Source organism: Hippoglossus hippoglossus, chromosome 15 (genome assembly GCF_009819705.1).
Source record: "Hippoglossus hippoglossus isolate fHipHip1 chromosome 15, fHipHip1.pri, whole genome shotgun sequence".
Taxonomy (NCBI): domain Eukaryota; kingdom Metazoa; phylum Chordata; class Actinopteri; order Pleuronectiformes; family Pleuronectidae; genus Hippoglossus; species Hippoglossus hippoglossus.
In genome coordinates, this window is record NC_047165.1 from 14895983 (window position 1) to 14923249 (window position 27267).

General features: G+C 42.3%; 2 protein-coding genes across 6 annotated transcripts; one reads left to right on the forward strand and one right to left on the reverse strand.

The window, feature by feature from the left end:
* The first annotated feature begins 6396 nt into the window (after window positions 1–6396).
* Window positions 6397–17588, forward strand: fbxo11a (F-box protein 11a). Of its 4 annotated transcripts, none has more exons than XR_004616225.1 (22): window positions 6397–6656; window positions 8598–8722; window positions 8824–8905; window positions 9737–9881; window positions 10229–10358; window positions 10914–10997; window positions 11090–11222; window positions 11311–11417; window positions 11501–11612; window positions 11697–11803; window positions 12008–12145; window positions 12449–12666; window positions 12779–12959; window positions 13115–13237; window positions 13476–13561; window positions 13712–13788; window positions 13901–14044; window positions 14211–14321; window positions 14460–14567; window positions 14667–14717; window positions 14857–14955; window positions 15860–17545. XR_004616225.1 is itself a non-coding variant. In XM_034608210.1 (22 exons), exons 1-22 carry the CDS (start codon window positions 6563–6565, stop codon window positions 15987–15989), a joined length of 2643 nt encoding a protein of 880 aa, XP_034464101.1. In that variant the 5' UTR covers window positions 6397–6562; the 3' UTR covers window positions 15990–17588. The 4 variants fall into 4 exon arrangements, 2 of the variants coding, with proteins under 2 accessions (XP_034464101.1, XP_034464102.1); XR_004616226.1 differs by having other exon boundaries at window positions 9740–9881; XM_034608210.1 differs by having other exon boundaries at window positions 14667–14775; window positions 15860–17588.
* msh6 (mutS homolog 6 (E. coli)) lies at window positions 17182–25492 on the reverse strand. 2 transcript variants are annotated; one of them, XM_034608207.1, is made up of 10 exons: window positions 25068–25492; window positions 23997–24202; window positions 23684–23859; window positions 20868–23451; window positions 19872–20146; window positions 19643–19760; window positions 19005–19094; window positions 18743–18897; window positions 18407–18606; window positions 17182–17747 (listed from the first exon to the last, which is right to left on the reverse strand). In XM_034608207.1, exons 1-10 carry the CDS (start codon window positions 25328–25330, stop codon window positions 17666–17668), a joined length of 4149 nt encoding a protein of 1382 aa, XP_034464098.1. In that variant the 5' UTR covers window positions 25331–25492; the 3' UTR covers window positions 17182–17665. The 2 variants fall into 2 exon arrangements, with proteins under 2 accessions (XP_034464098.1, XP_034464099.1); XM_034608208.1 differs by having other exon boundaries at window positions 17568–17747; window positions 23997–24199; window positions 25068–25466.
* Between the last annotated feature and the right edge of the window lie 1775 nt (window positions 25493–27267).

Sequence of the window (27267 nt, forward strand, 5' to 3'; positions counted from 1 at the left end):
TGGTAGTCTTGTGCCCAGCAGTGTTGTCTGGCACTACCAGCTCCGTAGTGGGCTATGACATGTATATGAGGGATTGCTAGTGTTCTCCCAGTAGTGTGAATGAGTTTGTTTGGCTTTTTACTCATGTGCATACAATACAATATCAGTCTGCCCTCTGCCTGGTAATAGAAGTTATAATTTTAAACTTTTTAAAAAAAAGTGAAGTGATCATAGCCAGATGCAACATATGAAAACATAAATTCACAATATGAACAGTTGTAATGTTCCAAGAAACATTTTTTTGGTGTATAAGTACTTAAAGTATTACTGATCCGCAACTTGTGCTGCACTGAATTGATAAAATTAGCTATTTAAGATATATCAACATACAGTATATCTGATCTATCAATATATCAAGATTAGTCAGCTGTAACATCTGAAGAATGGTGTGGTGATTACTTAGATAAATGACAGCAGTTAGCTTCTGTCAGTTCTGGTAGTATCAATACAAGTATAACCCAAATAATCCAATTGTAGACAGTTCAATTGTATGATTATTTTGTGACATCCACTTTTATATTATTAGTAGTCAAATAAAACTTTAAATCTGTTCGAACAATAGCTCTCAATGGAGCACATACCTCATCCAAGGCCCAACAGTCCTGTTATATTAAATCAAGCTGCACACACACACACACACAAACAGATCAGTAATATGCCTGATTTTCCCCCCCATCAAAATATATTAATTATGTTTCTAAAGTGAAAGTTGAAAATGTTGAAAAATCTGCAGATTTTAAAGAAAGTGAAAAAAATCTGCAGATCTGCACCAGAATGAATGTGTTCTTCCCTGACCCATACCACTTCCTTCCATCAAGTGTTGTGGAAATCCATTCAGGTTTTTTTGTGTCATCCTGCTTACAAACAAATAAACCTACAAACCAACCAATCAACAAATGGACAGCTCCTTGGCGGAGGGAACAAACATTTGGATCGTGACTGGTGCTGCCAATGAATGGGTATTGAGTTCATCAAACAGGACGGCGGGGGTGTGTCTGACCCACTGCTCAGCATCATCCAAGTGACGACCTCCCAGTGTTGTCTCTGCACCGTGCATAGAAAGGGAGTGTGACCCGATGCCCGAGGGGCAGTGTATACCCTACCCTGGGTGGATGGAGAGCCTGGCTGGCTGTGAGCGGGCACACGGCTGTAGTGTGGAGAAAGTGGTGCAGTGCCTCTCTGTGCATGGCTGAGCACTGGGTAATGAAGCGTGGCTTAGGAGAGAGGAAAGGAGTGTGTCTGCAGGGTAGGCATGGCCCTCGTGTTCCTATGCAACCAGGGCGACTGGCTAGGTGATGCAGGACCGCCTCTTTTCTCCTTAGTTGTCATGCTGCTGCCACGCTTTCTTCCCCTCCTTCTGGCTAGCGGTCCTTTTCTCCCCTCCCTTCCCATCCTTCTATTCTCTTCCAACACATGTGATGCTGTGCGACATCATCCCCCCAAATTTGCTCACTTTTACCCCCCCCCCCAACAAACATTATGACAAATGAGAGGAAATTAACACAATCAGAGAGTGTGGTTAGAAATCAGATCAAAACAAGCACTCAATAATTACCACACTGAGGCATTTATAGCCAACATTTTTCATTTATTTAATTCAGACGCTCTTATTTTCCCAATTGATTTCTCCTCCTTCCTGTGAGTGAGACAGTTGGCTACACTTGCCCTTTCAACCAGAGGTCTAGTGAGAGCAGATGTGCTTTTGTTTCAGAGGTGGTTTTGTGGGGGAGATAATTTCCATAGGAAGAAGTGTTTCACCTATTTTGGTACACTTTTTTATTTGCATAGCGAGTAACACATGTAGCAAACACTGAAAACAGGTTCAGTCACTTGAACAGGGGGGTGTTCAGATTACCAGAACAAGGGAAATTAAAAATAAAAGAGGTGTGGCTGAAAAAAATCCCCCCCTCATTTACACATGTTGGGGTATAGTGTGCGTGTGTCTGTACTTGTTTGTGCGACCTCTTTCGGGCCTTTTCCAGCATAAACACTGACCTTGTTAGGACTAGTAGACCTCATGGGGACCAAAGCCTGGTCCTAATGAGGTAAAACTTCATTTCTGAGGTCATTGTAGAACTTTCCTGTACAAGGGTTGACCATATCAATGCCATCATGTGTTAAACTAAATAGCAACAAGAGACAACCAGTCATTATCGTCATTGAATGATTTCCATCCTAGAGACAGCATTACACTACTACAAAGACCAACTCTTAACATATTATCATCTATTGTGCAGCCACACATTTCCCGTGGGCAACAAGTGTGGATCTATTCTTAGCTGATGGCCTGGGCTTCAGCGCTTTCTGCTCCTGCTTCTGATACGTTGGACGGGTTGAGGTGTGATTCAGCCCTGCCAGGTCCCACTGTGTCGGTGTAGCCCATGTCCACCGTGTCCAGCTGTATAGACGTTGGGGCCCATCGACCATCTGTCCCCGACCAACAGATTCAAGGCTCTGTCCCCAGAGCAGGGAACGAGGGGGCGGGAGCGATATGAGGTCGGATGGGGGGAATCAGCTTTGTGTTGCTATAAAGCTGTCTCTCCTCTCTCCTAGCAACGGCCTCCCATTTCCTTGGTTTTGGGTGGCATGGTCCTCTTGGTCGGTGTGCAAGGCCCCCTCACTTACTCTCTCTCTCTGTCCTATTTATGGTAATGAGCCATCTGCCCTCTCTGTAACAGCCGCCCAAATAGAGGAGAGGCTGGTCGAGGGGGGGGGGGGGGGGGGGGGGGGGTGTCTCTGACAGACAGGAGTCTGAGACAAAGACGCTTATCCTGTTGTGTCTGCCTCTGCACAAGTGGATGCCTTCAGATGTGGATAAGACTCAGTGATGGAGGAGATCGGAGACAAATCTGAAACATGTCTTCAAGGGAAGATGTAATGGAGGGAGGTATTTTAAACATAGACTGTGTGTGTGTGCATGTTTGTGTGTATGCAACTGACAGAGACAGGGAAAGTGACAGAGACAGAGAGTGCTACCACCTGCAGGTCAGTACATTAAGTTGTTGTACACAAAGAGCATTAGTAATATCAGTGCTTGGATGACCCCCTCCCCAGTCACACTCACGCACAATATTAGCTAGATATTACACAACCCTACCATTATGCAGAGCCGCTATATGGATGTGCCTCTCTGACTCGGTGACACAGGAGAGTGGTGGGCACACCAGCCAATACAGAGCCACCCAGCATTCAATAGACCTCTGTTGCCACTGGATACTAGATTGGTTACCAAGCCAACACATGTGCCTCACTGTCATATCTCCAACAGATTAGTGTTGAAAACAACAGATCTTGACAGTTAAGCTCTCTCCATGTTCCCGGCTGAAGTGTCTTTCAGTGTATTTGTCCAAGTGGACTGGTGATTTAGTGTGAAAGAATGGGAGGAGAAAGACTAAATGAAGATTGTGTAATGTAATATTCCTTCTGGCCATGGACAAACACTTTTTCATCAGAGGAGCACAGCTAATGAATCATGAACACAAAGACAATGTGTGGTCGTTTAAACGCAGAGGAAAAGCCCATTCAGAAAAAGTGATCAACTTGATAAAACAGCCACATACCAGCAGACAAGCCAAAGAGGACACGAGACAAAAAGTACAAGAACTCCTTTACTTCATGGTGTAACGGTGACTAATGTTATACAATGTCCGACACAAGGCTCTCAGCTGATTCCTCTCTTGAGGTCAATCAACATTAACCCCATCACACAGATGGGTCAATGACCGCAGAGTAACTAACCACAGATGGTCCTGCTGAAGGGCCTGGAGTCGGATTTAAGCATTCAAAAACAATATGAAAGCAAACAGACAAATTAAAAATAAGATGTAATGTGTATGAAAGCTAACAATACTGCACGAGTTGTGAGGACGCTGCCACCTAAAGGCAGCGGTTGGGAAGTTTCACAGCTCAGGTTTTGCAGGTAGTTAATTAGTCAGTGGAGCAATATCCATTAAGATCAGCCTAAATACACCCTAATTAATTACCGTGCTGTCACCACAGATATTGATGCCTTACATGCCAATATTTATGCTGAGCATAGCTGCTGTACTCAGGCTAGACTTTCACTCTGTCAGACAGGAGTTAATTGTTCGACGTATTTGGCCTAACAATCAGTACGACAAGCAATATTGTTGTCATGGCAGCGGCCATGGGGCATTGGGGTCTGCAAAGAAAAACAAGAGGCAACAGTGGCCGACAACACATGTAGGTGATGTAAGTGAAAGAAAAGAAAAAGATGTTTGGATAACAGCGATGAGACAAGTGAACAAGGTGAGGCATCGTTTAGACAATAGAAACAAAAAGACACAGAGGTGAAGTGTCATGTGATGCTCATCTCAGCATGTAGTGGATACTCAGATGTAGAGATGAGGAGACATCTAGTGGTACAACCAGGTTACTGTGCAAGTAAGTGTTTAAATACTGAGCTCAGTAAATCCAGTTTTTCTCAACGAGCACCTGCAACATGGAACAACATAAAAACTTGTATTACCCTTAGGGCAATACAAGTTTTGAACTTTGCCTTATTTTACTCCCAGCTGCTCCTGTTTAAATGTATTAATTTACTTTAAATTCTATTGCATGTACTGTATTTATTCCTAAGGCTTCACTTCTGCTTTTGCTTTAGTCATTTTTTTTTTTATTTGACTGTTTCGTATTTGTGTTTTCCTGGTGTCTCTGAATGTTTTGTATATTTTCTGTACTCTGCTATAATGTCAATGACGTCTCTACCTCAATATATTCTCGAGTTAAAATAAAGGTTGAATGAATGAATTGTCTGTAAACTGAGGAAACTCACAAAAAGTTTTTTTGAAGTTCTTTTCTAAGAGCTGAATTCCACAGAACTTCTCATATTATGTGTTTGGGCTGAAGTCAGATATACTTAACGTTAAGATTCTCTTCATGGAGCTTATTTGGTCATACTGAAAAGCACCACCTTTGAAATTGAACCAGATTTATAGCATTTACACATTTACAGTGTTTCACCTGTAGGTGATAGGAGTGTTTTACTGAAAAAAAAACATTTATAAGAACAAAGAACAAATCAGTTCATAAAGCCGAAGTGACTACAATAAAGTTACAATAAAACACAGTATATGTCATACAGTAAAACTTTGTGATAAAAAGGGTTTAAGAAGAATTGGTCAAATATTAAAAATGTATTCACTTTTAAAATTCATTTTGTGTACTGGGCTGTACAAGGATTATGTAAATCATGGCGTATGGTTAATATTTACACTTTTACAATGTATATCACGTGTATATGTGTGCAAACACTCCCCAAGCAGTGAGCATCCTCAGCACACATCAAAACTACCTCAATGTGCTAGAAACAGAGATTCAGTCTAAAAGTGTCTTCAAAACACTGACCACCTGTATCCACATTCTCAACGTTTGACTCATTATGCAAGACGCTCTCTCTTGATCACTTCATGCAAACTGAACGATAATAATAATGGTACTATTTAATCCATTTAAAAATATATATTTTTTTGTGCTCAAGCTACTTTCATTAGCCTGTATGGTTTTCAGTCAACTGCCAGGGGCAGCTGGAGTGAATAAGGGTCACATAGGACAGATTTTGCAATTGGCAGAAAATCAATATATTTTGGCATGTAGCCAATACAATATAATCACATCCAATAAATACATAATCACTATGTATCTTATGTTAAGTCATGTTATAGTATAGTATAGTATGGTGTAGTACAGAATAGTAGTATAGAATAGTGCAGGGTAGTATTGTTTACTATAGTGTAATGTAGTGTAGTATAGTATGGCATAGAGTAGTACAATATAGTATCATAGTATAGAGTAGTACAGTGCAGTATAGTGTAGTATGGTACTGTATAGTATTGTATAGTATAGTGTCAAAGCAGTTTGATCAGGGACCTAACTTGAAGTTTGATTCATAATTCATTTTTTAATTTTTTCTACTGGAATAAAATATTTCAAGTAGGCCCATTAGTCCCTTGATCAGAGTTAAGGTTAAATTATACCCAGGTTAAAATGCACTGTGTTATTGGATATTTTGGTGTCACAGTGAGTAATAATGAATCATAATTAAGTCATAATCCTAAATAAATTGGTGGCAGTAAAAGTGCGTGGCATCACTGATCTGCTCTCCTCTCCTGTATGTAAATAGCAGATAAAGTGCAGATTATCTCATGGTGGTGCTCCCAGTGAACCCACGGTTGAATAGGCCGCCCTGACCGGGGAGCAAGCGACGTGACGGGTGGCGGAGGGAGAGAGAGACAGGTCCTCCCATGTGATGTGACCGAGGCCTGACGGACAGTGCCTGTGTGTTATGGCTCCTCCTGCTACAGTGGAACGGGACCAGACGTAAGACCAGTGCAGGGGAACGGGAATAACACACCGCCGTACGCGTTTTTCTCTTCTACCGGAGCCGCGGCTAGAACATGGCAGATCGTGCAGTGTTGACGAAAAACACATAGTCGATGTGCTCGGCGTCGCCTCTTCTGCTGTGAAAGGCTTCGACATTTCCTCAGGATTAACAACACCCCAAATGAACTCCGTCAGAGCAAGTAACGTTAGCAGAAGACCCAGGCGAGTGTCGAGGCCGCGCCCGGTGCAGCCGGAGAGGAACCACCAGGAAAGAGGTGATGTGAGCTAGCCTCGCCGGGCGGCTTGTCAAACGCCTAACCCCAGGGTGTGAACTGTGTGTTTTAATGGTTGCACTTATTAAAATTGTATTTGTGTTCACCTGTGCTGCGGCCATTAGTGCAACGCTGGTTGTTGAGGTGGAGCAGTAGGGGGCTAACAGCCGCCTCAGAGGGTCGCCGTGCAGCCAGGAAACACCGAGGCTTTTGTGCGTGAACCTAGCATTCAGGCCGCGCTTTGTTTTGCTTGATTTTTGCCCCGACACGGCCTTTCTTTCCCCCGTCCGGACTCACACCGCTGCCGAATGCACTTATCTCGCCAGTCCACGTTACATTCGCGATGAAACTAACAAGCGGCTAACCACGGCTCGCTCGGTTCACGAGTGACAAACGCAAGAGAGGGATTCACGAACAGTGGTTTTGCCCCTTGTCGTAGCATGCTAACTGGGGCTAGCCTCTGCAAGTTAGCTGTTGTTATTAGCATGCTTGGCTAGCTACCGTCGCTCTTGTGTTTAAAAACCTCAACTTTTATTTGATTTACAACGTTGAAATGTTAATGCACGGATTTGATGTCAGTAATAAACGTAGTTAGATCTCTGTGACGACTCGGGCACATTGCATTTGAGGGTTTTCTCCATTGCCGCTGTGTGACAGCAGTGGGATGTAAACGAATATCCACTGCATATTTCTACAAAGTAAACATTGGAACTAGAGATGCTCTTAAATCATCGCTGCCATCACCGGTGCGAGAGATCTCTGTCCACAGTGAATAATAACATTAGAGATTGGTTCTTGAATCTTTATGTGAGGTTGTCAGGTGGATTAGTGTCATGTTGTGATATTGGATCTCTTAGCATCAGTCGAATCAGCTGCAGAAGGTTTCCTCTCACTTGTTTACTTATAAGAGATGATTGTAAACAGGAAACACTTGATAAACATAACAAAACATTATTAAAGAAAATTGACAGTTGTCCATATCCTAATAATTACTAGGTTTTCAGTGCATCTCCTCGTCTTAATCCATTTATTCTAGATATTTACAGCGTGGCTCAGTTGTTATTTTAATGTGACTTTAAATTAAATTAATTTACAGTGTGATATGAAAACAGAAAGTTGATACCACCTTAGCCCCTTTCACATAAAACTGTATATTTGCTGCTAAATGAAACTTTGTTTAAGTCCAATATGGTTGAATCATTACATTTCTCAGAGAAGTTGTTGTATTTGGCCTGGTTTGTTACATACACAGTGTTTGTAGTGGTTACTGGCCCAGTAGCTGGGGAGAGTCAACCTTGCAACCAGAGCAACAAGCAGACAGAGTTTGCATCTCCCATCTGGGGTATCTATCAACTCATCATGCCATGGTGAATAGGTTTCCAAGTTGATGTCCCTTGTCTTGTTTAGGGTTTATGCTGTGCTTGTTTTTCTGATGATTGATTACCCTCTTGATAGGATCTGTAATCAAGCTGTAGCACACAGAGCAAGCAATAAACAAAACTTGTTTTGTTTTTTACCTGGGTTTTCTCTAATAGGTTTGATTAAGAGCTTTTATGGCAATTCCCTTTGCTAATCTGTTGTTACAATCTATTGATCATTACTGACCATCCACTGTTATAAAGCTGAAGCTTATATGACTATAGTTAAGCTTTAGTTGAATGTTAAATTCATGCCACAAACTATCTGAAACATCCAATATCGCCGATGAAGCTACACATGAATCAGGGCTCTAAACTAGGAAAGACTATGGCACGCACATGTGAATACTTAATATTATTTAGTCATAGTGCTTGCTATTGAAAGATGACTCAAATCCTTAATGAGCAATCAAAAACACATTTCTTGTGTTTATCCTTTTGTTGTGCATCGTCCATTCCTTTGCATTTGTTTATTTAACAGCATTGTAATTGTATTCATTTATTCTATCTTTTGCACCATTTGTAGATGAGGACGTTCCTGCAGATATGGTTGCAGAAGAATCCGGTCCAGGAGCTCAGAACAGTCCCTACCAACTTAGAAGAAAGTCTCTGCCCAAGAGAACTGTGTGTCCGACAAAGACCAACATGGAGGTTCGTTTACCAGACACCCTGAAAGGATTGTAGACATTTTTATTTTGTCAAAAAGCACTAATCAATATTTATATATTTCCCCTGGCTTTTTTAATCTACAGGGTGCTTCCACTTCAACCACAGACAACTTTGGACACCGACCTAAGCGTCCGAGAGTTTCGGGAAAGTGTCCAGAATTACCAGGTATGAAAAAACGCATCACTGCACTTTTAATGTGTCATCTGCAAAGATGCATTCATCACAGCATTTCCCAACCGCTCTGAGGGATAACTGAGGGGGTAATTGGAGTAGGTTTATGGACACCTTCTCATTCTATACAATGAGAGAACTGTGATGACCCATTTATCAGAGCAAAATGTACAGTATGTCCCAGATGTTGTCCACTAGTATTGAGCTGTAATGTATCACACAAAGGGTCATGTTGCTGTTTTCAAATTCTGCTGTGAATAAATGTTTCACTTTCAATTTTATAATGAGAGGTCTGTGAACTGCAAAGAGCCTATTTATACAATATGATTTGTAGGTTATGGTATCAACCTCTTGTGTGGTCACCTCTTTAAAAAGCTCTTTGGTAAAGACATGAAGCAGATGCATGAGTTTCACAAAGTGGAAATTATAGATATGTTATTTGTGGCATTTGGAGTCTTTCTCTTACTGTGTAGTGCTAGCCAAAGCAACCATTGTATGCTATTTGCTTTTGGCTTTGCACTTAATGGTTTTGAGATGTCAGAGTACACGGTCAAGACATTAGTCTCTCCTGCTGTGCTCATGGTTGCTCCTCATGATTTCTCTTAAAATCGAAGAGACCTCCATATCAAATTTCATTTCTATGTCCTTTCTCAGACTCATTTTAGCCCCGAATCTTGCTGTGTGCAATGCAGGCCTTCAGCTTCTCTGCAGAAATATAATGCTATTGTTATCGTGATCATATATGTCCTGCAGCTGTCTAACCTCACCCAAAACTCTGTTCTTTCTAAATATTTTATTCTGATTCTGTGTTCATCCTCCTCCCAGCAGCTCCAGCAGAGCAGTACTTGCAGGAGAAGCTTCCGGACGAGGTGGTGCTAAAGATCTTCTCGTACCTGTTGGAGCAGGACTTGTGCCGTGCCGCATGTGTGTGCAAACGCTTCAGTGAGCTGGCCAATGACCCCATCCTATGGTGAGAAATCTTGAAATAGATTATCTGTAGACTTTCTCCTTATCACTACCATGTGTTAGTTATTTTGTGCCTTTTGCGTTTATTTAGTAAATGGGTCGACAGCAGCTTTAAGTTTTCTATCTTACGAATATACTTAGTTCAAATGTTCTTTGGGCAAGATTCCCATATACATAGACACTTGTTCAACTCATTATTGTTTAAATAGTGTTTTTAATATGCCTTTGTTTGGGTTGTGTATCTCATTTGCAATCACAAACAACAATGTTTTTTGAGTCTGGAGACAAAGAAAAGCTACACACAAAAGAGAGGAGGACGCTGTTAATCATCATTCTTCCTTCATGTTTCAGGAAGAGGCTTTACATGGAAGTTTTTGAATACACACGGCCCATGATGCACCCTGAGGCAGGGAAGTTCTACCAGATAAACCCAGAAGATTATGAGCAGCCAAACCCTTGGAAGGAAAGTTTTCAGCAGCTGGTACGGAACCTCCTCTGAGCTCAGTGGTTTACTGCTGATCATTTAAAAATCTTGCTTGATTTATTCTTCCTTTTTTTTTTGTCCCCCCAAAAAATCTGTCACCATCCTAAAAAGAAGCACCTGATTTCATATTTTACCATGAAGCGAATGACACACTGTCACAGCTGTTGGAACAGAGCATTTCTCTTCTTATTAGAGCTTTTATTTTCGATATGCAGTATGTAGTAGCACTGACTTTGCAGTTTCCATCTGTGCGACATTAAATCCTCCTGTGTACAGACAGCTAATGTCATGTGAAAGGGTAATGCCACAAGCTATAATGGTGACTTTCAGTGAGCGTGATGGTGTTTAATAGTTTTTTTAATGTTATATTGACCTTAAGGATTGTTTTCCCTAGACAATTTGTTTTCTCGTGAGGACTTGTTTCCCTCCATCTGGTTCAATGTCAGTGAAATGTCTTTGTTGTCTTAATTATTTCATTATGAATCATTTGTTTCTTAAAAATGTGAAAGTGAAATGATAGTAAAATGATAGTGTGACTGTTTTTTTTTACAGTATAAAGGAGCACACGTTAAACCAGGCTTTGCAGAACACTTCTACAGTAATCCTGCCAGATACAAAGGGAGAGATAACATGTTTGTAAGTGAACTTTTTTCAACTTCTTATTTTTTTTTATTCTTCCCCCTGTTTAAATGCTCCTGTCATTGACCTAACTTGGGATGTTTCTCCAGTATTACGACACCATCGAGGACGCTCTCGGGGGAGGTCAGGAGCCTCACTTTGACGGCCTCATATTCGTCCACTCTGGTATTTACACAGACGAGTGGATCTACATCGAGTCGCCTATCACAATGATCGGAGCGGGTATGTGTGTGTCGAAAGTCACGATTACCACTTTATTGTGTATTCATTAAGTCTTGTGTCGACTTTAACGTCCCTTGTCATTCTGCAGCTCCTGGAAAAGTAGCAGAGAAAGTCATCATTGAGAACACCAGAGACTCCACGTTTGTATTCATGGAAGGCTCAGAAGATGCTTACGTTGGCTACATGACCATTAGGGTGAGATGACATTTAAAAAGTTAACATGCACGCTTGCTCAGTATGTCAGGTGTTGTTGCTAACATTTATTGGGTCCACTGCAGTTCAATCCTGATGATAAATCCGCCCAGCACCACAATGCACATCACTGCTTGGAGATTACAGTCAACTGCAGCCCCATCATCGACCACTGCATCATACGCAGCACGTGCACAGGTAATGATCTTCAGCTGGAATCTGTTGTCGTAACCGCTGGATTTTATGTTGTGCTAATAAATAAATCTATCCTGCTTGTTTCAGTGGGTTCAGCAGTCTGCGTCAGCGGCCAAGGTGCTTGTCCAACGATCAAGCACTGCAACATCAGTGACTGTGAAAATGTCGGGCTTTATATCACCGACCATGCACAGGTAACACAAACACGTTCATCCATGTCACATATTATGTTAACATTATATAGCACCTACAATGCAGATCAAAGTGCTTTACAACAATGAGTTTACATAAAAGACGTGATGACGTACAATAAACAAGGGCGGTAATAATAGTATAAAATAATAAAAAAAAGAAATGTTCAAAATAGCTTTAATCACACAACATTGTTAATATTTCAGGGAATATACGAAGACAACGAGATCTCCAACAACGCTCTGGCTGGGATCTGGGTGAAAAACCATGGCAATCCAATTATCAGAAGGAATCACATCCACCACGGCAGGGACGTGGGTGTTTTTACATTTGACCACGGCATGGTAAGATACAGCTTACTAGTGTTTGTTTAAAAAAAAAAAAGACTGTTTCCTGTTCGCTGACAGCTGCAGTTGTTTTTCCTGACTGCTTCACAATAAGTGAGCAGTTTTGAAGAACTGCACTAATTTACGGTGTCACTGCAATGCCGCAGTTGTATAATGCTCTCATATGAATATGAATGTGTGAAGACCTTCATTTAAGTACAATTAGTGTTTGCAGTGTATATATTGTGGAATTGTATGTTGGTTACACAACAACCTTCATCATGGACACAGTATTTAGTATTTCTCCATTTCCATTTCCAGGGTTACTTTGAGAGCTGTAACATCCATAGGAACCGTATAGCCGGCTTTGAGGTAAAGGCCTACGCCAATCCAACGGTGGTTCGCTGCGAGATCCATCATGGTCAGACGGGGGGCATCTACGTGCACGAAAAGGGCCGCGGCCAGTTCATCGAAAACAAGATCTATGCAAATAACTTTGCGGGGGTGTGGATCACGTCTAACAGTGACCCCACAATAAGGTCAGTGTGGTCTGGATTTCAAAGCTCAAATATGAAACTGAAAGTATTATCTAAATGGTATAGAATTAGTCATTGGTTCATGCCCTGAAATGTTTTGTTTTCGTCCAAATAGGGGCAATGCCATTTTTAATGGCAATCAAGGTGGCGTCTACATTTTTGGTGATGGCCGAGGCCTCATCGAAGGAAATGACATCTACGGTAACGCCCTAGCCGGAATCCAGATCAGGACAAACAGCTGCCCAATTGTCAGACACAACAAGATCCATGATGGCCAACATGGCGGCATTTACGTGGTAAATATTTTCAAAGCACCAGTTGCCAATAAACCGATGAAGTTTATAAAAATATTAGTGGTGTTACATCTTGGAATCTTTTCACCTTCTTTAGCTTTTAATGCTATCAGTTGGAAACAGCACTAATGTATGGGTTGTTGTTGTGTATCACGCAGCATGAAAAAGGACAAGGCGTCATCGAGGAGAATGAGGTGTACAGCAACACGCTGGCAGGAGTGTGGGTGACAACAGGCAGCACGCCAGTACTGAGGAGGAACAGGATACACAGCGGGAAGCAGGTAAGACTACACGACAGTGACAAGTTTAATGTTGAGGAATAAATGTAAAGTCACAAACCAGAAAAAGCCGACACACAGACTCGATGAGATGATTGGTGTTTCCTGATGTCATGAAGTACACCAACACTTCTCTCATATATTTACTAAATAACAGTCTTGATCTTATGTGGATATATCTGTCTTATTGACACACATTTATAAAATGCATTTTATACTAATGTTTTTTTCTTTGAAACAGGTTGGGGTCTACTTCTATGACAATGGCCATGGTGTGCTGGAAGACAATGATATCTACAATCACATGTACTCTGGAGTTCAAATTAGGTGTGTTGGAAATTGAAAGTGATACAAAATCTGTCGTTTTGATGCGATGACTGTCGCAGTGATGTCAGCTGTTCCAGGAAGGAATTGCATGTAGCATTGGTGAAGCAGTGGATCAACTCCCCGTTGTGTGCCCTTTCTTTTCTTTGACAGGACTGGCAGCAATCCTAAGATCAGGCGGAACAAGATCTGGGGAGGCCAGAATGGAGGCATTTTGGTCTACAACTCAGGTGAGATACCAAGAAGCATCTGCTCTGGTTCTTGTTAATCAGCTGTTGGACTTTTATGGCAATGTTTCTCTTCTCTGTTTCTCTTATGACGAAATACAAATGTGCGTTTCAGGCCTAGGCTTTATCGAGGACAATGAGATCTTTGACAATGCCATGGCTGGAGTGTGGATCAAGACGGACAGCAACCCCACTCTGCGGAGAAATAAGATCCACGACGGGAGAGATGGTGGGATCTGTATATTCAATGGAGGAAGAGGTAACTCATCAATTTGTTTTACGAAAGTAATGGTCAGAAGGGGGACGTCTGGATTTAATTTGGCAAGAGTCCGTGTAGAGTCAGAAACAATTTTCAATTTGCTTTTTTTTTATAGTTTCATGTAAGCAGTTTCTGTAATTGACTTTGTCATTGTCTAATTTTTAAGGTTTGCTAGAGGAAAATGACATCTTCAGAAATGCCCAAGCAGGAGTCCTCATTAGCACCAACAGCCACCCGGTCCTGCGGAAAAACAGAATATTTGACGGTTTTGCTGCAGGTGAGTAAAACCTGTGCACGAGCTGTCATTATGTAAATTTGTGATTAGGTCTCTGATTCTCAATATTAAAATATGTCAGTGTAAGCAAACAGTTCACTGTAATATGGAATGTGTGCTTTGTTTTTTTTTTAATGGCAGGTATTGAGATCACCAATCATGCGACAGCGACCCTAGAGGGCAACCAGATCTTCAACAATCGCTTTGGGGGATTGTTTCTCGCATCCGGTGTCAATGTTACGATGAAAGGTAGCGTTGCGTCTCAGAAAGATTTTTAACACTTTGTCTTGACAAATCTTCAAATGCAAGTCGCATGAACTTCATTAATTTGTGCTTTCTGTCCTCCAGATAATAAAATAATGAACAATCAAGATGCAATTGAAAAGGCTGTTAGCAGAGGTCAGTGCCTGTACAAGATTTCAAGTTACACCAGCTACCCAATGCATGATTTTTACAGGTAATGTATGTTTGTATTCAGTAGAATATGCTGTTGCATATGTTTTGTAAAAGTTAACCAACACGCTTTGGGTTCCCACAGGTGTCACACCTGTAACACCACAGACCGCAACGCCATCTGCGTGAACTGCATCAAGAAGTGTCACCAAGGACACGACGTGGAGTTCATCAGACACGATAGGTCAGTTTTACTCTCCCAAAGTACTTCAAATGAATGATGTGAGTTTTGTGACCAGGGAGCGACCTAATGAAACCCTGACCTTATTCTTACACCTGCATAAAACCACATTTGGGTTTCCATCCTTGATGAGTGTGATCTAACAGGGTTTAGAAAGGGATCGATCATGAGTGTCAGAAGAGCAGGTTTGATCATTGTACATCACATCATAAACAATAACTATTAAAGACAGTGAGATCAGGCAATGACAAATGATCGTGGACCCCTTGTATGACTGATAATCTTGTTGTGTAAACATAAAATGCATTGCACACGTTTCTGTGCATGAGCTCATATCAGCAGAGACACATCTTCTGTCCATGTTTAACTGCTGAAGATGGCCACAGGGGCTTAAAAGGGAAATTTACTCAAATCACCAAAAATCATTAATTCGATGAAGGTGAAATGCTGTCAAACAAATAGAGTGCAGATGAAGGCAGCTTTATCTACCATCAGATTGTGGGCTAATGAATGACTCATTAAGAGTGAAGAGTAAAGAAAAAATATAATATGAAAGACAAAACAAAACCAGGGACAATTAAAACTTGCACAACCCACTTAAATTTAAAAGAATCTTATCCCGGCAACTAAATTGCCAAATAAGGAAGTTCGATTTTGTAATTAGCTGTTTTCTTCTTCTTGTTTGAAACATTAGTTCATGTACACCTTTTATTAGTAAAACAAGAAATAGCGTTTGCAAAGGATTACCAGTTAAGTTTAATATATCAATCAGCCCCCAAACCTTATATTCTGTATTCCAGAGTTAATATATGCAATATAGATCCTATACCAACTGTGTTTTCTTCTGTTTACCTCCATGGAGTTTAACTAATGTGATTTCTCCTCCTCCCATCTTCTCCACCTACAGATTCTTCTGTGACTGTGGTGCAGGGACGCTGTCAAATCCATGCACATTAGCCGGAGAGCCGACTCACGACACAGACACACTGTATGACTCAGCTCCTCCTATAGAGTCCAATACACTGCAGCACAACTGAGCTCCAGAGCTGAAGACCTCTTGCGCTCCAGCAGTAACGGACATAAGACACTTTACGTTGTGCGGCGGAGGACGAAATCCAAACTAAAGTACAGATTCACTTTGACAGAGCATATACAGTGACTTTAAAAAAAAAAAAAAGACTCTACACGAATATGCTAAAAGGAGACATTTAGAGAAGAAACCTAAAGTCTGATTATTGATGCCTCACCTTTTTTCCTCAATTATTTTACAACAAAAAAAAGACTTCAGTGGGACCGAGCAGAAGAGCAGCTGACTCAGGGTTTGTGGGTGTGTTGGTTCAGTCAAGTTAAGTGAAACTGATGAGATGGACAAAAAGCCACAGGCTCCCCTGCTACTAAAGAAGTGGAGGAACGAGGTTCTGCAGTCATGTACAGTCAGGGGAGGCACAACTTTTCTCATGAGGAGGCAAATTCTCCAAAACACAGCAATGCTTCCATCACTGGGCAACCGACGTGCTCGTACGATACGTACGGGAAAAATGACCTAGCACTTCAGCTTTTTCTCCCCCCCCACCCCTCGAGACAACTGTTGAGATTTTGATTTTAATGCTTTTTGTGTAGTTTTGTATTTTCATGCAAAAATCTTACTGTACTTGAATGTCTTTATTTTATTAAATGTGTTTAAATTTTTTTGTTATTATACCCTAGAATTGCTGTAATTATACTCATGTCGCAGTATCTAACTTCTTTCTATGAAAGAGATCAGAGAAAAGAGAGGGAAACACTAAACCTTTTCTCCAGCAACGTTGACTCATTTACATTTTGCAATACAGTAAAATAGATGCTGCGATGTGCTTTCACGGGACTTGTCGAGGAGCGTTGTCTTTGTTAGCGAGCTGAACAGTTACGTCTGTTTTACATAATCTATGCATATTTTGTTTGTCATTCAAAATCCAGCATTTTTACTCAAGGCTGCAGTCGTTTTAAGAGTTTAGGAATCTAGTTTACAAACTAGATATTGCCTTTTTTATTTAATATTAAAATCAAACCGGCTCATCTATGACATGGCTGATCAGCTGGCTGGGGTCCGGGTATTGTGCATCTGTTGGGACATTTTGTATGATTGTACCCACTGCGGTATATTGATTTGTCAGTTTGGTAGATTGCAAAATCTATATAGGTCTGCATTAGTCAATGAACAGCCACAAATGCTGCTACAAGGCCAAGATGTACAATTTCTTTAATATGACAGATTTTATTTTTTACTTTTAGGGCTCAGAAAAAATAAGCCGACAAGTCTTGTGAAAGCACAACAAACCCCATCGTGTTTGTTCCCTCATTTGCCAACGTTGCTGGAGAATTGAAAATGCTTTTACTCTACTGAAGCTGAGACAAGTACCTATACACAGCGCTATATGGTTTCATTTCACACAGCCCCCCCCTCGTCCCTCATTCATGTGTACTGGTGATTGTGGGTTCTCATACAGACTGAAATGTATGCATGTATCATAACATCTAGACTTAATATATTGTGAAGTATTCAATAACCGTTATGTAGGCGCTAGCGTGAATTAAAAGGGTTTAATTTCCTAGATGAAACATTGTCATTTTTTTTAAAAATAAACTTTATTAGATCATTACAGTAGTGTTTTTTCAAGTGCTGACTAAACAAATGATCCAGAAACAATGGTTTTTTTTAATTTTTTTAAACAAACTACACATTGTTGAGCATCTGAACAAGGGAATGAAAGTGTGTGCCGCCCTTAGTGGCATCTTCAGCGAACTGGCAGAGCTTCCTGCAAGAGAGAAGGGGAGAGGAAATCAGAACAATACTTTGGACCGAGATACTTTGACAGAGTATTCAGGCCACAATGAAGAAACTAAAATCGAGTATCAGGACTTTGAAAAGACTGTCCAAGTAACAGTTTTCTAAAGAAAGAACTACAGAGTTTGAGGAAGTTGCCTCCTGTGGAGGAGGAAATGTTTGGTAGTGGTCGACTGCAAGGATATTGTTTACGTCTGGATATTCAAAGGGGTTTTGTAGTTTCTCAAGAATCAGTCCGATTGGTTCATCCAGGGGGAGTGGATCTCCAGCCAGCATCAGTTCTCATTGCAGCTTATTTCCTTACGACTTCACTAATTCCAGAAATCTCTCTGTATGTGGAACGTATATCTCAAAAAACATTCTTATCAGATGCACAACAACAGATTCTTCAGTGCGGGGTTCTGCATACTGATTCTCACTTGAACGAACTTTCAATTATATATGATAAGTTGAATATTATAAAATAAACAGGCAAAAACAGTTGCAACCAGCATTAACACAGGCCAAATAAATAGCCCATATACAACAGGTGGTCTAAATACTTTGTCACAGTTCTAGACACCAAGTTCAAATCAAAGTGTTACTGCAGTAACACTACAGAAAATATACAACTGTAATATGGACACATACTTGAACAGTCTGAGGCTCAGGGTGCCCTTCTCAAACTCTCTGGCCTTCCTGTGTCCTGACTGGATGACCTCCTCTGGGAGGTTCGCAAGTCGAGCAGCGTTGAAGCCGTAACTCTTGGGACAAGCACCGCTGATGAACTTGTAGAGGAATGTAATGGTTTCCTGACTTGGATCCTCACATTCATTCTCCACCATACAGGCCTGAAAAAGGGACAAATCAGGGGAAAGCACATTTAGAATGCACAATAACATGGTCAGATATTTCCCTGGATTATAATTTTAGTCACCGCCCGTTGTCGTTGCTGTATATAGCTTGTTTTTGCGTCGCAGTACTCACCATGTGGCCCAACCGCACAGCAGGGTTGTTGGTGTAATCCTCCACCAGGGAGTGGTAATGTGTGGAGAAGAGGGTGCGACAGCAGATCTTCTCAGCGAGTTCATTCACAACAGCACTGGCAATCGCTGTGCCATCATATGTGGCTGTGCCCCTTCCTGCAAATAGGTCACCACTGAATGATCACACCAAACAAACAAACCACCACAGGGACTGAACGGTTCTGAAGAGAAAGCCCATGAATGAGCCATATTTCTAACAATACCTAATTCATCCAGGAGCACGAGTGAATGCTTGGTGGCATGGTGCAGGATGCTGGCAGTCTCACTTAACTCCACAAAGAAGGTGCTCTCTCCTACGTAGAGAAGACAGATTGGACAATAAAAGTCAAACACATGAGGAGGAAGCTCAGATCAATAAACATCATACTTTAGCTGAGTCTCAATTCAGGAGCTTCATCCTTCAGTGGCTGCATTTGAAGACTGACTGCGTCACAGCGGCGCGACTTGATTGTCTCATTTCAGAGGCTCGTCCAAATGAGTCCTTTCATCCCAAAGAAACAAAGGCTCCAGTGGGAGGATCCTTCTCAGGCCAACCTATCCCAGGATGCATTGTGCGTCAGCAATGAACTGTTTCTCAGAGGTAATTGTGCCAGAAAGTGACAAGACTTTCGATGCTTAAATATCAGGCTTCAACTCAATCAAACTAACTAAAAAACCCAAAAGGCATTAAAACCTTCTCCAACTGTAACTGTTGCTGGGCGACAGCAGTAAGAGCCGGACAAGCTGGTAACGCTGATCACAGAAATCCAGCCCGTTTATGCTAACCTACTACGTCCTCCAAAGGAGGCGACTCCTGAATATGGACACAGCTTGTATTCATTACAAGAATGTGTGATGTTACCAGCCATAATGTTATCAGAGGCTCCCAGTCTGGTGAAGACTCTGTCAACTGGTGTGAAGCGCAGGCTCTCAGCAGGAACGTAGCAACCCAGCTGAGCCAGGATGATCACAAGCCCACACTGTGCACAGAGAGCAGAGCTGTATAAGAACATGGACCAACAGAGACTTCTCATGGACCTGCACTGTCCACGTCATTATCTCTTTCTCTACATGTGTCCATAGGGACCCACCTGTCTCATGAGAGTGGACTTTCCACCCATGTTTGGTCCCGTGACAAGGACACACAACGCGGGACTTCTCTCCTCGTCAGTTTCGTCGCTGCCGATAAAGATGTCATTTGGAATGAAGTCGTCACCAAAGAAGGTCTTGGTGACACACGGGTGGCGGGATCCGACGAGGTCCACAAAGGGCGCTACCTGGTTGTTACCCTCAGGGAGAACCAGCTGCGGCCTGGTCATCGGTCCGTCTCCATCCTGACTGTAGCGTGACAGGGCCAGCAGTACATCTAAGAAGAAAGACAAGACAATTAAGTGGTAGTAAAGGTTAAGAGGAAATAGGCTCCGTCTTCTTTTTAAAAAGACTACCGTCTTGATTTTGTCTCAGCTCTGTTAAAACTACATTAAATAAAAGCATGAAAACTTACATTTTGCAGAATAAAACATGCTGAAAAGATGTAAATTCATGTTTATATTTTACATAAATGTTATTTGGGTTAATTCAGGTTATACCTTTTTGTGCATTTGTTTTTTTATTTAGTTATTTATAATATGGTTTAAGGTTAAACTAAGAAAAAATACAACCTACAATTGTCATTAAAGTTTGATGACTACATATTGAGAATTAGTGTCATTTTTTAAATATCAGTATTGGAACTCAGTAATATCGGTTTCGGTCTCATCAGTTGGGCTCTAATATTTAACTTAGTCAAGTTTTCAGTTAATGAGAGAAAGGTTTTCAACAAGCGCTCAGACTGTTGCAACATCATATTAAGGATGTTGCACCAATATGGAGATATGTTGGTAACAGCTGCAGGAAATATATTAAGAGCAGACACCTGCTTATTTTTTCCTCTGAAACTGTTACGATATAAAAAAGAAAAACATACAATATAACTCTAAGTAGACGTGAAGAGGAACACTTTGTTCTGTGCTAGAATAATATACAAATAATACTTTACCAATTAGACTTATGCATGCTGTTAAATAATACAAAAAAAAGATAATTACCAAGCACTGCCATGCACTCGACACCAGTCTTCCACTCTCTGTAGTCTTTGTCAAAGTTGAAGAAGAGCCTCCTCATGCAGTCTTTCAAGGCAGCGTCTCTCTTCTCCTCAATTCCTTGCAGCTCTGAAAACATCCGCTCAGTCTCCTCTGTCACGTAGCGCTTCCAGCCTTTCTTTGTAGACTTCACCTCGTACTCTTCAGGAATTTTCCGATCGGAGAAGCTGTCGGGCACCTCCATCTGGTAGCGGTTCCTTCCTGTTCCCCAGTAGGCCATGTTTTTACAGCCAAGCCTCTTCTTCTGTCTGTCCAGGTAATCCAGCAGCTCTCGTTCACAGTTCTTGACCCCGGTCAGGGATTGGTCGTACTCTGGGTCAAAGCCAAGTTTTGGGCTTATGATACCGGTGGTGCGGGCTTTCTGGTGGTCAAAAGCCGTCTCCCAGCGCCGGAGTTCGGCAGAGAGGTCGGGAAAGAGGCCGTCGTTCTCACTTTTCAGACTGACAACTTGACGGAGCAGCGAGGAGCGAAATTCACTCGTCATGGGAGCAAGGATAGAAACGATTTCCTGCATAGTTTTGAAACCTTCCAGTGCAGAGAGGAAGTCTGTTATCTTGCGTTTGCTGTAGGTGACCTCCTCATAGAGAACCGCTCTGCTGTCAGGGTGGTCCTGGCCCTTCAGAGGAGTTCCAATGCTGTGGATTTTACTCAGGAGACGGTCCAGGTCTGGGAGTTTCTTCAGCAGGTCTGAGACCTCAGTAGCCTGGGCCTGAGCTCCCATCAGGTCCTCAACGGCATCCAGTCTGTCCCTCACGGATGTTGGGTTACACAGCGGAGCACAGAGCCACTGCTTCAGCAGCCTCTTGCCAAATGGGGTAGCGCATGTGTCCAAACGTTCCAGTAGCGCCCCCTCGGTTCCTCCTGACCCATTCTGAAAGATCTCCAAGTTCGCCAGCGTCACTCCATCGAGGACCATTCGCTGACGAGTCCGGGCAAAGAAACTGGCGGGTCCGGCAGCTTTCTCCATCTCAACGTCGACAGGGACGTATTCCTCAAAGTTGGCCATGGAGAGCAGCTCCATATCTACCAGACATTTCTTCAGGTAGAAAATGCATCCACCCAGTGCTGAGAGAGCCATCTCGTAGCCCTCTTTAGGAGTGAGGCACAGTGAATCACTCTCAGAGGTCATCTTCTTCAAAAGAGGAGGCAGAAAGTGGTTTCCAGCCCCCTGCTCCTTGCCTGTGGTATCTTTGAAGTAGTCTTCCTCTGAGAGGGTTTTAAGGGTCTTCTGTGCGTCCCAGAACTGCGTTCCTGCGTTAAGCCCTTCCTGCAGAGCAGAGGATAGAGAGGCCTTCAGTATTTTGCGTGTTTCGACGGACGGGTTCCCCCTTTCAAAGAGCACCTCAACTGGTGCAAAGTGGGCTATGAGGGTGCGCAGGCGTGAGCAGTGACGATCGTCTGGGAACTGACCCACGTGAAAATAACCCACAGACGTGTCTACAAAGCAGACTCCATAGGTGCGACATTGACCAGAGCTGTCCTCTTCTGCCTTCTCCTTTAAACTCAGCAGGAACTTGCTCTGACTCTCTGAGGGGGCGCCGTCCAACACACTGTAGGTTTGGGTTCCGCGAGTGATAATCCGGCACACCTCTCTTCTCACCACACGGTCAAATTTTGTGGGCTTGAACATGGTCTTACAGCGAGTTTCCATCATCTCCGGGGTCTCTGTCTGCTCCACTCGAGCCACCTTGTAGCCTTTCTGGACCAGTACGTCCGAGAAACGGCCAAAGCCAATCTCTGGAAAACCCGAGTGTGCCCAGTTCCCCTTCATGAAGGTCAGTCCCAGCTCGTTGACTCCAATCACAGCGTCCACGTGGTACAGCTCATAAAACTTGCCCACCTTGTAGAAGATGACTGTATCAAACATCTCAGATTTGAGCTGCCACCACCGACGCATACCCGGAGAGTTTCTGTTCAGAAAGTCTTCAGGCACGTACAGGGTGGAAGGGTCGTAGTCATCCTCGGACTGTCGCTTCCTTTGCTTGTCTTTCCTCCGGCCGTCCTGCAACCATTCCAGTTTGTCATGGTCCCAAACTGTTGCTGCTCCACCGCTGCCTGAACTATTTGCTTGGCTGTCAAAGTTGTCAGGGGCAGAGAAGGCGGATAAACGTGACTTTGTGTCCGCAGCGACAGCTGCTGGAGCTCGTTTAGGCGCAGCAGATGGGGTAGTTGCCAGTTTGGGTTTTGCACTAGCCGACTTTTCTTCAGGACGTTTGCGCTTCGCAGGCTTGATGGGGCTTTCTACCTTGGACTCATGCATGCTCTCCTCTTTCTCCTCTTTCTCCTCTTCACTACTCACTGTTCCTTCTTCCTCTTCATCCTCACTGCTGGAAGCAGCTTGTTCTGGTTTAAATTCATCACCCGAGTCGTCACTGTCTGAGGCAACAACAATGCGACGTCGCTTGGCCTTGTTGCTCTTTTCTGTTGAAGCCCGGGATGAACGGCGACTGACTTTGGATGACTTCACTTCCTCATGTTCCTGGTCATCCTCATCACTGAGCTCTTCATCAGTTAGAGTTGATTTGTCAACCTGACAAAAGATAGATAACGACACGTTGTTGGCATGATCAGACTCACTATGAACTATGAGAAGTGATATCTGTGTTACTGTGCCTTGAGTAACGTTATGATTAGATGCTATAGAAAAAAATTGGCATAGATTTAAATTAAATAGAATGACTCATTAAATATTTTAGATACAAATGAAAGATTTACAATGTAGATATTTCCAGCATGCTAACTGAATGTTAAAACAATGTTACCTCCATCTCTTCTTCATACTCATCTTCATCATCAGATGGGTCTGTGCAGAGCGGCATCTGGATTCTTTTTTCAGGGCTGTCGAACATGACTCCGTCAGCAAGTTCCATCGCATGTTGGATCACAGGCTTGGCGCTGAAGAACACCCCGCCGGTTTTGGCATCACTGCTGTCAGAGCCTGAAACAACGGAGAACAAGCTCATCATTCAACTGGGACAAAACGGCCATGAAGTTTGCTTAATGGAGGGACATGACACATAATAATTTAATAATTTAATTTTTTGTATTATCATTACAGGAGTAATTTCTGCAAACCTTGATACGCTCGGATATATTTGGTGCTGACCCATCCTCTGGTGGGAGGTTCATCGAAGAAATGGACGTGAATGCGTTGCGCTCGACCGCGGCCTCTCATCTGCTGACCAGTCAGAGGTTGGGGTACCACCATGCATGGCCACCAAGGGTGTCCCTCCAATTTTGCCCACACGAGGGCACCGGCACTGAACGAGCATGTGGAGCTGCTGGAGGAAAGAAAATCAAAGGCACATTTGAGGAAATAATTTATTAGCACCCCCACTGATCCAGGTCTAAGTGAAAGTGTAACTGCAAATGCAAACTGAAAATGCCCTGAGGTTTATATCTGTGCAACAGTTGAAGGTCAATGATAATAATCTTAAAAGTATAGCTTAGGTTACAAGGCAGGAACCCAAATGGAATGACTAAAACTGGAACAAAACATCGTAAAACACGCAATAACACTTAACATGATATGTCCTGATATGAGATATGTAGTTGCACTTTCCACGTATATCATAATGCTGTACTTAAATTGTACTTCAAATGAATGCCACAATTCAAAGTGATAAATAAGGTACATGTTTTTACTGCTGTTGTAATTCAACTATGATAATGACTATTATTATGAATGTTGCCACCAGGCTCATTCTATTATGTTGTGATTTATTTTTGTCATCTCGTGGATGTGGAGCAAAATTCTGAATATTTTTTATTGAAGCAGCGAGCAAATGTTTGTAATGAAACTCAAATACCACAGCTATCACCAAACCGGAACATGGTGTGATGGCAGCTGTCTGCAGCCACTGGTGATAATCTGTAATCCACGTGGTTACATTAGATTAGCAGTGAATTAAACAGTGGAAACTTCCTTGTCCGGTGTTTAATCGGGCCACTGTTCAGATGTCAGGCTCATTGAATGCATGAAACTGAACCGGATGGTTTCCCTTAGTTTTCAAATGACTCGTTTCATAGTTGCAGAAACACTTTTTAAGCATTTGCTGCTTTTTGCGGACGCTCTTCACCACGAAGAGGCCAAACAGTGATACACGTAGTTCCAGCAATTACACCGCGCCCGACATCCTCACCCACCTTTCTTTAGCTGCAGCGGCCTTGTCTCCGAACAGCTTCTTGAATCCACCTTTCGCAGCCCTGGACTCACTCTTCGGTTTGACTCGGTTGCTCTTGGCTTGTTGTTGTTGTTGTCTCGCCTGCTCTTTCGGGGACGAGCTGGACTTCTCCACCGAGGAGGGCAGGTCCGCCTCGGTCGGAGAGGGACTGGGCTTCGGCTTCGGCTTGGAGGCCGGCGGCGGCGACTTGGCGAAGAAGCTGAACAGAGAGCTTTGCTTCGCCATGTTTGTGAATCTGCAGGTTTGTCGTGTGGTTGCAGAGAGAAGAACCTGAGCACCGTGTCCTCGGACTCCTGCACCACCTCACCCAGGAAACACGGGGCCGGGTTCGCGGGAAACTCACGCAGGAAGCTTCCGCCAATGACGAGTGAAATGAGAAGTCACGTGGTCACAACATGACTTCCGTTGGCGCCAAGAGGATTTCTGTTTTTTTTTTTACTTTACAACTTTATTAACAGCACAGAGGCTCCACTTTATCGTGTACAAATATTAATCTACTGTAAAAGAGAAAGAAAAAAACTACGTTACAATTTAAAAACCCTTCATTGAAAATGTTACTTTAGTATATAACTAGACTGGAATAAAAGGCACTCAAAATATTAAAAGTAAAAATACTCAATGCATAATAGTCCATGTTATAAGATAAGATAAAATAAGATAATACTAGTGAGTAAATAGTGAGTCAGTAATAATGAGTAGCATGCGATAACTGTATTAAGTGTAAAGGATGTATTAAGTGTAAGGATAATAATTCCTAAGTGTAAGGAAATATAAGAAACACAGGGAAATATGAATGGAATAAAAACTAATATGTACAGTGTAAAAACAAGACAGATATGTGCGAGGGAATGGATTGCACATGAACCATTGAATTGCACAGATTCAATGAATATTGCACAGTTAGGAGAGTTAAACCAGAGTTAAAGTGCAGTTATTGTTTTACTATGACATATTATACCATCAGATTACACACTGACTCCATACTGTTCCTGTACCACCAGCAGAGTGCAGCAGCACACTGGAAGCTCATGAGTATTACCCTCTGTTTTGATATTCTTCATATTCCTACAATTCCACTCTGCGATTCCAATATTTCAGTTTATTTCCAACTTTGCTCATCGAACACAAAGCTGAGCCTTGTGCCTTCTTCACCCCAAGATCTTGTTTTTTTTGTTACAGCAAGAATTGCACATAAACTTTGATTTGTGGCCATTTGTGTCTGATGTGACACACTGTTACATCATTTGATCAATGGGAATGAAAGGAGCAGTGCAAAGCCTTAAAGCATGAGTCATCATTTATACAGAGGCCTTGATTCCGCACGAGTCTCCAAAATATTACAGTCTGCCTGCACGCTCCCAGCTGTGAGGTACAAAAACTTCAAACGACTTGGCGAAGCAAATATATTATGTTGTTGCCAAAGTAGTAGTGTTAATAAATGCTGCTAAATACCCGAGAGAATTCACCTTACATCTCCTAAACAATGAAAAACATCCGCCCACACAAATGGCTTTTCGGCGTATGGTGTGTGGGTAACAGGAAGCTTTACACAGCAGTTGTTATGAGGAGCTGTTTTAATTCAGTGAGACAGAATAAAGACTAATTAATGAGTAAATGTGATCTATACACTATGTCTTTGTAAGAATCCAGAGTGTCTGTATTAGACGAACATTATGTATATCTTGTATAGAATCGCAATTAACATGGTGATTTTTAGCAGAATGAATGCAGTTAGCTTTGTATGAAGTGGCGCATAAATAATTGAGTGTCGTTCACATGGGAGAAAACAAGGTAATTCATTTCCGTAGTAACTTGGAGTAACCCTCCAGGACGCCTTCTCCTGAAAAGCAGGCAGTTAATTAAAAAAGGCCAAAATGTCCTGACACAAATAGGTCCTTTTGTCACTGCAGGCATTTTGACTTATATCAGTGTGACGTGCCCAGGAGTAGTTAATAACATTAAGGATGACTCGGTTCTATTCAAGTGTCCAGTAAGGTCACAGCAGTGTGACAGTGAGGCAGCGGGAACAATGGCAGCACCCTGAAACTGAAGCAGCTGAATGGAAGTCATCCGTCATTCATTTTACTATTTACACACATGCTTCTCCCTGCTGTGATATGAAGAAATGTCTTCAATGGAGAAAAAAAAGCCTATTTAGGAAG